Raw genomic sequence first — 12,811 nt, 5'->3', positions numbered from 1 at the left:
TCGAGAGAAAAACGCCAAAATATCCTGACGCCAAAAATTCTCAATTTATGGTATTGCATCATAGCGTTATTTAATTGTAAATCTGTATTTGAATTTTTGGCATTTCAAGACTATTGAATGCCTTTACTTAAGGCTAGGATAAGGCGTGACTTTACTTAAGGCTAGGATAAGGAGTGACTTTACTTAAGGCTAGGATAAGGCGTGACTTTACTTAAGGCTAGGATAAGGCGTGACTTTACTTAAGGCTAGGATAAGGCGTGACTTTACTTAAGGCTAGGATAAGGCGTGACTTTACTTAAGGCTAGGATAAGGCATGACTTTACTTAAGGCTAGGATAAGGCATGACTTTACTTAAGGCTAGGATAAGGCGTGACTTTACTTAAGGCTAGGATAAGGCGTGACTTTACTTAAGGCTAGGATAAGGCATGACTTTACTTAAGGCTAGGATAAGGCGTGACTTTACTTAAGGCTAGGATAAGGCGTGACTTTACTTAAGGCTAGGATAAGGTGTGACTTTACTTAAGGCTAGGATAAGGCGTGACTTTACTTAAGGCTAGGATAAGGCGTGACTGCTACTTAGAAATGAAGAACAGCAATGGAAGGATTTTTTGTGCAATAGTGCATCCGAGGATGATATGAACTTACCATGTCTTCTACCATATTTCAATGGGCTTTCGTGAAAAGTGGGTGATATAAAAAGAAATGCCAGCTTTATTTGTAACAGACTATTGTTAATATAAACAAAAAAATAATTTTGTAACAGTTCAAAAGTCATGCTACCAATTTAAAATTCATACAGGTCACAGTGCTTACGGAACAGATGTACAAGGCTTTCAACCATTACAGTCAGGGAGCAACTGTACACTGACACAGCCTCCATCTTGTACAGCTGTCAAGGTTACTGATCTAGACTGGTTCCTACATGGACATCATACTTACTATGTGTCACTGAAAGTTACCAACACAGCAGAACAAACAGTGATCCAGTCATCTGGTCCCTACATACATGATGTACAGTTACCAGCTGAGGGAGTTGTTTTAGATATTGATACTCAGGTACACTATGTATATAAGTAGTGTTCAATTAATCTCTTTTAGTTGGTTCACATTGTTGTGCTATTGAATTTGTGGCATATTCAGTTCCTTGGTGGTGCACAAATTTTTCACTGGTTAAAATCACCCACATTTGAATATGCTTGTCCGAAGCCTAGTACCTTGTCAGTGGTTGACACATATCACAGCTTAATGTTTATAGTAACTTTGGAGAATTTGGTTCTCATAGCACTGATTTTTTTTTCAAATGGATGGAAGGTAATACAAGCTTATATTTATTTTCATTGTTATATAGACCAATAAAACAAAACATTTTATTGATAATTGTATTGTTAAATTAATTTAATTCGATTAATTGAATTTTTGATCATTTTGTTTTCAGGATTTTACAACAGCTATCCCCTTGAAGGTATGTAAACAGGTTGAGACCCAAAGATGGCACTGCATTGATTTATTGTTTTAATGATAAAATTGGGAATTGAAATTGGGAATTGTCACAAGAGACATCAACCCGACCAAAGAGCAAAAATCATAGGAATGCCACCAATGAGTCTTCAAAACAGTGAGAAAATCCCGCTCCAACTCTTTGACACTACTATTTTATTCATAACCAAAATGGTTTTGATTATTCTTTATTAGTTAGTCTTTCAAAATGAAGTACATTAAACAGTATTCTGAATAGATACAACCTCTGTGCAGTTCATATAGTTAGTAATCTGTCAATAAGAAACATAGCAAGTTTAGTGAATTCAATATTGTCTCTTTGTGGTTAATTTTCTGTATTTTACTTTATTACAAGGTCACATGAGACTTGTTTGCCAAATAATTGATGCAGGCTCCTGTAAAACACAAGGGAGCATTCTCCTAGACTTCAATTAGTCAATTTACATCTAATTAAATAAAGAAATATAATTTTTGATCTACTTTTAGGAGATACAAGACTTAGACTTTCAGACATCTACCAGTAGTATGGCTGCCCGCTGGTCAGGATTTGCACATCCACATTTAGATGCAACATACAGTATAAGTATTGGTACTACCATGGGAGGAAGTGATGTTGTATCTCTGAAGGATGTGGGTACTAGTCTAGCTCACCAGGAAACAGGACTGTCTCTGACACCATATCAGGTAATATTATGTTTTAGTCAGTATAAGTATTGGTACTACAATGGGAGGAAGTGATGTTGTATCTCTGAAGGATGTGGGTACCAGTCCTTAATTCATATTGTTTTTTCACTGACCCCCACATCCCCCCCCCCCTCTTAACTTAATTTGGGAAAAATTGATTGACCAATAGGGATATATGTAAAATCGATTTTAGATTGACAAAACTTGCAGCAATGTTGACCCCCCACCCCCCACCCCCAAACTATTTGATTTAAGTTTTTTATTCTACATCCATCTTTTGATGTCGTCCCTAAGTCAGTATCAGTATTGGTACTACAATGGGAGGAAGTGATGTTGTATCTCTGAAGGATGTGGGTACCAGTCTAGCTCACTAGGAAACAGGACTTTCTCTGAAACCTTATCAGGTAATATTATGTTTTAGTAAGTATAAGTATTGGTAATACAGTGGGAGGAAGTGATGTTGTATATCGGAAGGATGTGGATACCAGTCTAGCTCACCAGGAAACAGGACTGTCTCTGACACCTTATCAGGTAATATTATGTTTTAGTCAGTATAAGTATTGGTACTACAGTGGGAGGAAGTGATGTTGTATATCAGAAGGATGTGGGTACCAGTCTAGTTCACCAGGAAACAGGACTGTCTCTGACACCTTATCAGGTAATATTATGTTTTAGTCAGTATGAGTATTGGTACTACCATGGGAGGAAGTGATGTTGTATCTCTGAAGAATGTGGGTACCAGTCTAGCTCACCAGGAAACAAGACTGTCGCTGACACCCTATCAGGTAATATTATATTTAAGTCAGTATAAGTATTGGTACTACAATGGGAGGAAGTGATGTTGTATCTCTAAAGGATGTGGGTACCAGTAACGTACCAGGAAACAGGTCATTCTCTCACACCTTATCAGGTAATAGTTTCTTTAGATGGTCTAAGTAACTGTATTACTATTGATCCTTTGGAGAGAAAATGTGGTTAAAGATACCAAGTTGGCAGTTAAAGGCCACTAAGTCAGGGAAAAGAGAGATAGCACCCTGACTTACAGAAATTGAAAGAAAAAAGAGATAACAACATGGTAAAAAGATAAAAGAAATTCAACAAAAAAACTCAGAAAAACTGTTCTAATAAATGGGGGATGAACTCATGTGTTCTGGAAGGGTGAACTCAGGTGTTCTGGAAGGTAAGCAGTGCCTGTTCATTTGTTACATACATCATGTTGCTCTTGGCAGGTAAATATCCACTATTCATTTGGTGATCTCACAAAAAAGTGGTGGAAGATACCAAGGGAACATTCAAAAGTTGAACGGTTTCCCAACTAAACCAGGGCAATTAAACTGAAAACGAAGGAGGAAAAGAAGGTGGCACTCTACACATAGTTTTAATATTCATAAAATTTTACATTTTTAGAAATACTATTTCACTGTAACAGCTGTGACTACAGTAGGGAATACAGCTGTATCTTCTGATGGTGTTACTGTAGTAACGGAAAATGATGTGCTGTCAGGAGTGTCAATTTATGACGGAGAACCTTGTAATATGACTGGTTAGTTAATTTCAATATAAATAAAAAGCTTTAGCAAATAACAGTCAATAATTTCAAAAAAATGGAAGAAACATCAGTAATTATATATAAGTCATTATTTCATAGTTTCACTGTAGAAATTTAAAAAAAATGTAAATTATCAATTTTTCTAACTGTGATCTTCTGTTTTAAAAATACATCAATGAAAGTAGAAAATAACTATTGTATACATTATTAAAGAGATAGGTGAACAAAGGAATACCATTATTCTGTGATCTGTATTATCGCTATTTTGTGCATTTTTTTTTATAATCTTTTTTGTGATAATTTTTCATATCACTCACTTGAGATGGAAAATTATTGCTAGAAACTAAGGAGGCACATGCGCTGCTAATGAAATTTACATGAAATTGACAACATCGTCATAGGTAAAATAGCGATAAACAGATTATCATTGGTCATCTCAACTCTGGCACAAGCGAGAAAATCTAAATTGTTGAGATGATCAAGATAATTTATAATTATTGAAAAAACATTTCTTCTTCATTCATACTATACCTGAGGTTATCTAGATCCTTGTCCTTTGGACATTGGTGGATAATTGTCTCATCAAACCACATCTCTTTATTTTTATGAGTGATAGATAAAATATTAGAACCAAACTGTAATAAATTGATGTTATCTTTTTCAGATAAAATGTTAGAACACCATATGGAGGTTTGTATTGTTTTTTTTTTGTTTTTTTTATGATTAGTTCCTTCTAAAGTCTGTGTATTACAATCTTACCTTTCTTCTTGGGATGAATATTTGTAGGCACATGTCATATTGGGTACATTTTAGATAGACAACTTTTTCTATTATTAACATCATTTACTATAGTAAAATTATTGAAACAACCAGATATAAAAAGTGAGTTACTTCCCTTTATAATCAAATATATTATATGTACTGATTAATAATGTCAACCTTTAGATATTCATAATAATTGATAAGGCACTCCAAACTGCACTAGCTAATGTTAAAATGTCTGATTTATCTCCCTTTAGGACCATAGATTATACTGTTCAGATGATGTTGACGTCCAGATGTCCACTAATTCATTGAAAGCTTACTGGACCGTTCCAGATAATGTAAAGAACTACACCCTTGATGCTTACATTGCTATAGAGAAGAGATCCAGTGTTGGAAGTAAGAAAGGGAATAAGTTAGCGGGCGGATGACTATTTTTGTTTTAATGTTAGATATGTGAGAACATAACAGTATGAAGTCATTTAGTATTGTTGGTGAACACTTTAAATTATTTGGTTATTATAGAAGGTTTGTTGGAAGTCAAACTAGATTTGTTTCTTATGTTTTAATAGTTCATTTTGAGACCAGCATGTTTTTAATATGACAAATTTCTTTCTTCCAGACCAATGGAGTATTTTCCGTGATTTCCTTCATGTGTCAACAGCTTTTGACATAAGTATAGATGATCTGACATTGAATCCAGGTATCAAATATCGAATGGTATTAAAACTGTGTGCCAACACCATCTGTTTCTCAACCATCAGTACCGATGGTGTCATGGTGATGGTGAATACCCCAGTTACAGGGGACATAACTGTGGAGCATCTTAATACCACACAAGGAGGTGGGGATGAGAAGGTATGTAGTAACAATGTCTTGTATACCTAATGTTCAACTACATAAAACAAAGGAGTAGGTCCGGTAAGGACCGATTTTGGCCTCAAATTTCAGGTTTATCTGCCCATGATTTTGACCACTTTTATAACACTTAAGTGTCTATTTCATTTGATTCAATTAGTTTATGTGAAAGAGTTTTACTAATTTAGTCATTAAAAACGATCCGATTCAAGCTCAAATATGAAAAATCTACCAAATATGCCGAAAAATGTCACTTTTCAAATGTTTTTTGTCAAAAATGAAAGTGGCCGCATCCGTGTTCATCCTCAACCTTTATATATGTTATGTGTTATCAACAAGTACAACTTACATTTCAATATGAAGGATGAACATGAATGTGGCCACTTTCGTTTTACACGGAAACCGCCTAAAATTTAACTAAAATGCTAGAATTGTGAAGATTTCAGTAATTTAGCATGACTTAATGGTGCTAGTACCCGATATATGCATTGTATTGTTAAAAACAGTCCATATTTATGAAGCAGAAGCATTTTACTATCCAATAAATAACTAAAAGTTTACATTTTAACAATCTTGTAAAACTGCTATATTTTGGGGCCAAAGAGGGGTCTGACTGGTGTTTATTTTTATTTTCTTATCATTCTCTAGTTTCACCTACAAAAAAAGATGTACAAAATGTTGGGGGATATTCATAGATATAATGGAAAAAAAGATTAACTTAAAATATCAGTCAACTCGACTATGATGATAAATCTTTCAGTCTAATTTCCAATTATATAGTATTATAGAATATTTGACCCAACTTTAGACCTTATAATATTATCTTAACCATTCAATTACTTCGTTAATGAATTTAAATTTTTTTTAAAGTGAGATTTTTTTTTAATTTAACCAATAGTTCCAATGTCCAAATGTAGTAATGTAGTCATTAAAAGATTTTGTTTTCTAACTCAATTCCTTCACATACAGTTATCTATTTCCAGCTAATGGTGTCTTTTGCACAGTTCTATGACCCAGATATTGAGGACGTTGTTGAAAAATATGCTGCAGTTGATAAGTATGAGTTTGCTATCACAGATAATTCTGTTCAGGGAAAGACATACATGGTGTGGACCAAATTGGATTATACAGCCATTGGTCATCAGGTATTTTAAAGTTTGAGTGTTACTTGTCAAGTTTAAACATAGGAATCATTGTATTCAGGATTCTCATTCCTGCACTCATGAAAATCTGTCTGTCATTTTCAAAACATTAAATTGATATATTTTGTACAAACTGATAACACACATATCATCATGATCATCATTTTATAGCAAAAGTTTAGAAGAAACCTGAATTAAATGTCATTTCATTGCTTTATTAGTTCATGGAGACTAAAATGATAAATTATATTGCAATAAAATATCTTTATCTTTAACTGTTGGACTTACCATAGCCAAACATGATGAGTCCTTGAACTCACCTTCAAAAATCTTTATTGAGAACCCTGATTGTATTTCCTCCTTACATTGTTGCCAGTGTTGTCCCTAAAATGTCAACAAGACAACAACCTACCAATACAAATATACACACACATGTAAACATCTATAGGTTACTGTACAGTCCTCAATCAACAACCTACCAATACAAATATACACACACATGTAAACATCTATTATAGGTTACTGTACAGTCCTCAATCAACAACCTACCAATACAAATATACACACACATGTAAACATCTAGAGGTTACTATCTGAGGTTACTTTACAGTCCTCAAATATACACACACATGTAAACATCTAGAGGTTACTATCTGAGGTTACTATACAGTCCTCAAATATACACACACATGTAAACATCTAGAGGTTACTATACAGTCCACACACATGTAAACATCTAGAGGTTACTATCTGAGGTTACTATACAGTCCTCAAATATACACACACATGTAAACATCTAGAGGTTACTATCTGAGGTCACTATACAGTCCTCAAATATACACACACATGTAAACATCTAGAGGTTACTATCTGAGGTTACTATACAGTCCTCAAATATACACACACACATGTAAACATCTAGAGGTTACTATCTGAGGTTACTATACAGTCCTCAAATATACACACACATGTAAACATCTAGAGGTTACTATCTGAGGTTACTATACAGTCCTCAAATATACACACACATGTAAACATCTAGAGGTTACTATCTGAGGTTACTATACAAATATACACAACATACACACACATGTAAACATCTAGAGGTTACTATCTGAGGTTACTATACAGTCCTCAATGGAAGACAATATTCCAAGATCATCTGAAAATCACTAGTCAAAGGGACAAAAATCGTGTATGTTATATACCAAAAAAACAGCATTTATCAAACAAAACATATCTTTATAAAACCAGATTTAATTGTCAGTTTTAATTTCAGATTTCATTTGAGTATGAATTAAATGGTACAATGGATTTCTCCCGCTGTAAAAGATTTTCTATTAGGGGATACAACAAAGCCAAACAGTACTCTACATTGTCTACGGAAATTAAAGATTGTGAGGCATTCAACCCAATTCTTATACATCCTAACATTGTTATAGATGCTGTAGGGGCACCATATTCTAATGGTAAGAAGTTGTATGTAATAAGACAGATATCGCTCTAGTGAACAAGTATTAACTAATATTCTTACAGCTACCAGTGCTTAGTTTTAAATGTATCAGATATTAATATCAAAATTACTCAGATTGGAATCAGGTAATTCTAAGCTAAATCACCTGATGCAAGCTTTTTACCATTAAAAATTTCCATACCTTACTAATATTCATACAGCTCAAAATTAAGTTGATCTGACCAGTAGCAAGATGATTATTTGTGAAATTGTATGAAGGTTATGGATGCAACTTAATATTACAGCAATTTGCCTCCAGTTATTATTTCTTTGTAAAGCTTAAATTGAATTAGGCTTTCCTTTTGGTTATCTCGCTCCTGAAGAATTAATACTTCCTTGGCTTTCAAAGTTTTGGGGTTTTTCATTTCTTAAGGGTGTACTTAGGTGAGGTTAGGTAAAATTTAAGAAATTAAGAAATTAAAATTGATACTATAAGCTGGTAGAGCACCAATTAAGGATAAAGATAAGCTAAACATATTGATAGGTCATGGACCTCCTTTTCGAGATATTTGAGATTTAAAATATGCCGGGAAAAGGCTGACTCTGACTTTTACCTTATATTTGCATTGGTATTATTTGGGTCTCAAAACAAAAGAAAGAAAATCAAGAATCTTCTAAAATTTTGGTAAATGACCTTACATGAGCTATTAAATCTTATATGAAAAAATAAATGGGTGTTATGGGGCAAAATATTTTACATTGTATTGTATGGAAAAACACCAAGGAGTCCGAACATTTGACACAAATCCCAAAACCTCACCTAAGTACATCCTTAAGTAAATCAAATATAGCACTTGTACACACTGAATCTAAAGATTTTCATGTCATGAATAAGTATTTTGATGTAGGAGGAAAGTGCTATAGTAAGCTGTCCATTGAAAGATTTTCTTTATAATTCTAAATACAGTCGACTCTCGTTATGTCGAAGTCAGCCGGACCAGAGAAATATTTCGAGATACACGTAGTTCGACTCAAACGAACACCGGAAGTTCGACAATCTAAGGGACACAACTCTTGCTTAGCTTGGTAAAGCTAAAATAAATCCAGCTGAATATGGCAAGGGGATCGATATTCTAGTATCAGATCGATGTATTTGTATGTCACAGTCTTTTATTATTATAATGACATTATTTGTACTTATTCAATTGTTTCAATTAAAAAAAAATGCTATGGCTTTTCCAAAAAAGTAATTTCCAATCGATAGTTTCGTTATTCAGGTCGGTTATAGCTGACAAAATTGTTTATTCTCGGATACAAGAGATTTAAGAAAATTTTGATTTCTATTCATTTTGTTTTATCTCACTCTTTCTTTTCAAAAGAAAATATAACAAGATTGAAGACGCCGTTTGAGTAGTTTTTAGGTGATCATCAACGGAAGCCATAATCCTCACTTTATACACACTCAAGCTCATTAGTGTAAATCACAAATTAATTGTTTTGTAAACATTTTAAATACTTTTTCATGAACATTAACAATGTATCACTAATTATTTATCAAAATTCTATAAAAGATAATCTTAGGTAAACACTCATGGAAATAGCATGTCATAAATCAATACAGTGGTCAGTGACCGGAAATTTAATTACACGTGTATTGTCAGATTAACTCTTCAATCCATTTAAATCCCGGAGGTCATGTTTTGACATATGTGTATTAGTTCGAGATAAAAAATGAATTTTGAATGCTTTGTTAACCTTGGGACCGTACATTTAGTTCGACTCAACTGAAATTTCGACTCATCCAATTTCGACTCATCAGGAGTCGAATTACATACTTTTGTATGGAATAAAGTTCGGGACCACGTGAAAATTTCGACTCATCCGAAATTTCGAGTCAACCGAGTTCGAGACAACGAGAGTTAACTGTAGTTAAAGAAACAAATGCTTTCCAATATAATAGAAGTTTGTTAACACCTTCATTGTCTGTTCTTGAAATCTTAAACCATATATATTTCAGATGGAATCGGCAAACCTGTTTTCCTTGAACAAAATGCCTTGTGGCCTGAAGAAGATAAAGACTACACCCCATACAAGAATGTTATTTCAGCCGTGTGGCCAACTTTAAGGCATAAAAATTATGACTATGCTATTCTAGAAGCCAAAGATATTGATGTTACAACCTACTATCGTCAAGTTAATCAGCTGACTTTGAAAATACCATGTGACCATCCAGACAGAATCAAATGTGGTCATACAGGTAAAATATAAATGTTCATGTTCCTTGTATTAACGTTTATTTCAGGGAGGTCTCATTGGGGTTGGGGATGGGAGTGGGGGATTGCTAGTTCATCCTGCTTAATGTTTTTTCAGATTCCCATATCCCACTTATCATTGTAATGATAATGCTTGTAATTTCACATGTCCCGCCCGACTTCTATTGTTGTTTTTCCGCTTAATTAGTTGCCTTTACATGTCATGCTTACAAAAAATCAGCCAACCCCATATCACACTTATACACTTTCAGTCTCATTATCATGTATTCTGCATATTGATAAAATATTAGCGGTCAATCACAATATGAGGCATCTCATTTTGTTTATACAGATATATATATGCAAGTGACATCATTTAATGGGAGATAACTCATGGACAAATTAAGAAACTATCAAGTTTATTCCACAATAAATAAAGTGATACTCATCAGACACTGTTAATGTTTAGGGTTATTCATCATTCAATTTGAATAAATGAAAATTACCTCATTTATTTCATGTGAAGTCACTTTGTATATAGAATGTTTATTGATAAATATCATCAATGGAGAATTAATATAATATAGAGCATTTCTTAATATATCTTTTTAGAAAATGGTTTTATCAATATAGAGTTTAAAAACAATGAGTTAGTTCATGGTACTCGTTATACTGTGTGTGTTCATGCTGATGCTACAAAAGTCCAACATGAGACATGGATAGAAGATCTTCCAGAGATTAGCTCCTGTAGTGATGGTATAATCGTGGATCTGACTCCACCCGTAGCAGGAAGATTGTGGATCGGTTCTAATCCAGGGCAAATTTATCAGGTAGGAAATAAGTGTATACTGTTTTTCATGATTGCATGATATTTGCTTTATTTTTTGCCCCTGCTGTACAAACAACTTTTTTTTATCTGGTGAGTAGCTTTTTAGAGGGAGAACTGTGTTTTCAGACCTTTCAGCATCTCTAGAAAGTATTACATGAAATGTTCTTTAAATGGCTTGAATACATTTAAAGTTTTCTTAGGTCGATCTCTTCTTAATGTTGTATATAAGTGATATTACTTTTGAACCTTTTTACCTCACCTTTTCAAAAGAATTGTGAGCTGTAGCCATCACTTGGCGTCCATTGTCGTCGTCTGTCTGGTGTAAACTATTTCAAACATCTTCTCCTCTGAAACTACTGAACCAATTCCAACCAAACTTAATCTGAATGATCCTTAGGGTATCCAGAATAAAGTTTGTGTGTTATTTTTTGGTTTTTCAATAAACATGGCCACCATGGCTAAAAATAGAACATAGGGGTAAAATGCAGTTTTTGGCTTATATTTACAAAACCAAAGCAGTTAGAGCAAATCTGACATGGGGTTTAAGTGTTCATTAAGTAAAGTTCTATCAGCCCTGAAATTTTCAGATGAATCTAATAACCCATTGTCGGGTTGCTGCTACTGAATTGTTAATTTTAAGGAAATTTTGCAGTTTTTGGTTATTATCTTGATTAGTATTAATGATAAAGATAAGCTGTAAACAGCAAATATGTTCAGCAATGTAAGATCTACAAATAAGTTGATATTACCAAAATTTTCAATGACCCCTTAAAGAGTTATTGTCCTTCAAGGACAATTTTACACAATTTGTTTATCATATTTTCAAACTTTAAAAAAATCTTCTCCTTTGAAACTACCGAACCAATTTCAACCAAACTAGCAAACTACGATGAAATTGGACACTTAAACTCTTAAATGAAAGATAAATGCAAAAAAAATCAAGGTGAGCGATTCAGGCTCTGGAGAGCCTCTTGTTTGATTCACTGTTTAGTCTTTTAATGACAAAATGTGCATCTGTCATACAAAATGTTAATCCTGGTATCTATAATGATTTTATTTACTACAGCATTTGAACATTAACAATTTAATAATAATAATGACCTGTAATTTTACCTCAGATGTATAGTTGATTGTCACTTTGAAAATAATTGCATCAGTCAAGATATTTAAGTGTGTCTTGTTGAAAATTCTCACAGAAGATATAACAGTCCTTAATTTTCATCCACCATACAAGTATTTTTTATCCATGTTGGTATACTTATATTACAGACTACCATTACAGACTTATATGTAAACTGGGATGGATTCCATGACGTAGAGGAATATGGAGTAGGACCACATTCTACTGGTATCCAAAAGTACGTACTGGGTATTGGTGAGTACCAGATTGCAATTTGGTCAACATTGGAGTTTTTCCAGATGTAAAATTTGAAAAAAACAAGCGAAAAAACTTATTAAAGCTGTTTATAATATTTTACAAATTGAAGGTGTTACCTTTAGCATTTATGTTGTTAAATAATATACCAATTAAGGAATGACAGTGCTGTAGTTGAAGAGTTGCCACTGTTAATTGGTGATTTGACGGTCGCAAATGCAGTTTTACTGGCGACTCATAGCGGAGACAGTAAAATGGAAGTTTGTGACAGTCAAATCAAAGTTGAGGTTGCAACTCTTTTACTACAGTACTGTTACTCCGATTCTGATTCATTACAGTAAGAAATAATATAATAGAGCTTGAAAAATGTATATTTTTGAAAAACAATAAAATTCTGCGAAACTTCATGA

At 33.4% G+C, this 12,811-nt stretch overlaps 1 protein-coding gene across 1 annotated transcript in view; it reads left to right on the top strand.

Moving 5' to 3' along the window:
• LOC139482921 (uncharacterized) overlaps positions 1 to 12,811 on the top strand; it is a 73,398-nt gene that overhangs the window by 35,902 nt on the left and 24,685 nt on the right. Inside the window, exons 20-31 of the mRNA XM_071266947.1 lie at positions 800 to 1,056; positions 1,436 to 1,462; positions 1,984 to 2,181; positions 3,589 to 3,724; positions 4,395 to 4,420; positions 4,750 to 4,891; positions 5,115 to 5,350; positions 6,334 to 6,495; positions 7,772 to 7,961; positions 9,963 to 10,202; positions 10,810 to 11,027; positions 12,296 to 12,401. Of these exons, the coding sequence (XP_071123048.1) occupies positions 800 to 1,056; positions 1,436 to 1,462; positions 1,984 to 2,181; positions 3,589 to 3,724; positions 4,395 to 4,420; positions 4,750 to 4,891; positions 5,115 to 5,350; positions 6,334 to 6,495; positions 7,772 to 7,961; positions 9,963 to 10,202; positions 10,810 to 11,027; positions 12,296 to 12,401 (1,938 nt within the window). The remainder of the gene's footprint in view (positions 1 to 799; positions 1,057 to 1,435; positions 1,463 to 1,983; positions 2,182 to 3,588; positions 3,725 to 4,394; positions 4,421 to 4,749; positions 4,892 to 5,114; positions 5,351 to 6,333; positions 6,496 to 7,771; positions 7,962 to 9,962; positions 10,203 to 10,809; positions 11,028 to 12,295; positions 12,402 to 12,811) is intronic.

The sequence above is a fragment of the Mytilus edulis genome, chromosome 7, assembly GCF_963676685.1.
Source record: "Mytilus edulis chromosome 7, xbMytEdul2.2, whole genome shotgun sequence".
NCBI lineage: Eukaryota > Metazoa > Mollusca > Bivalvia > Mytilida > Mytilidae > Mytilus > Mytilus edulis.
This window is presented reverse-complemented; position numbering and strand designations above follow the sequence as displayed.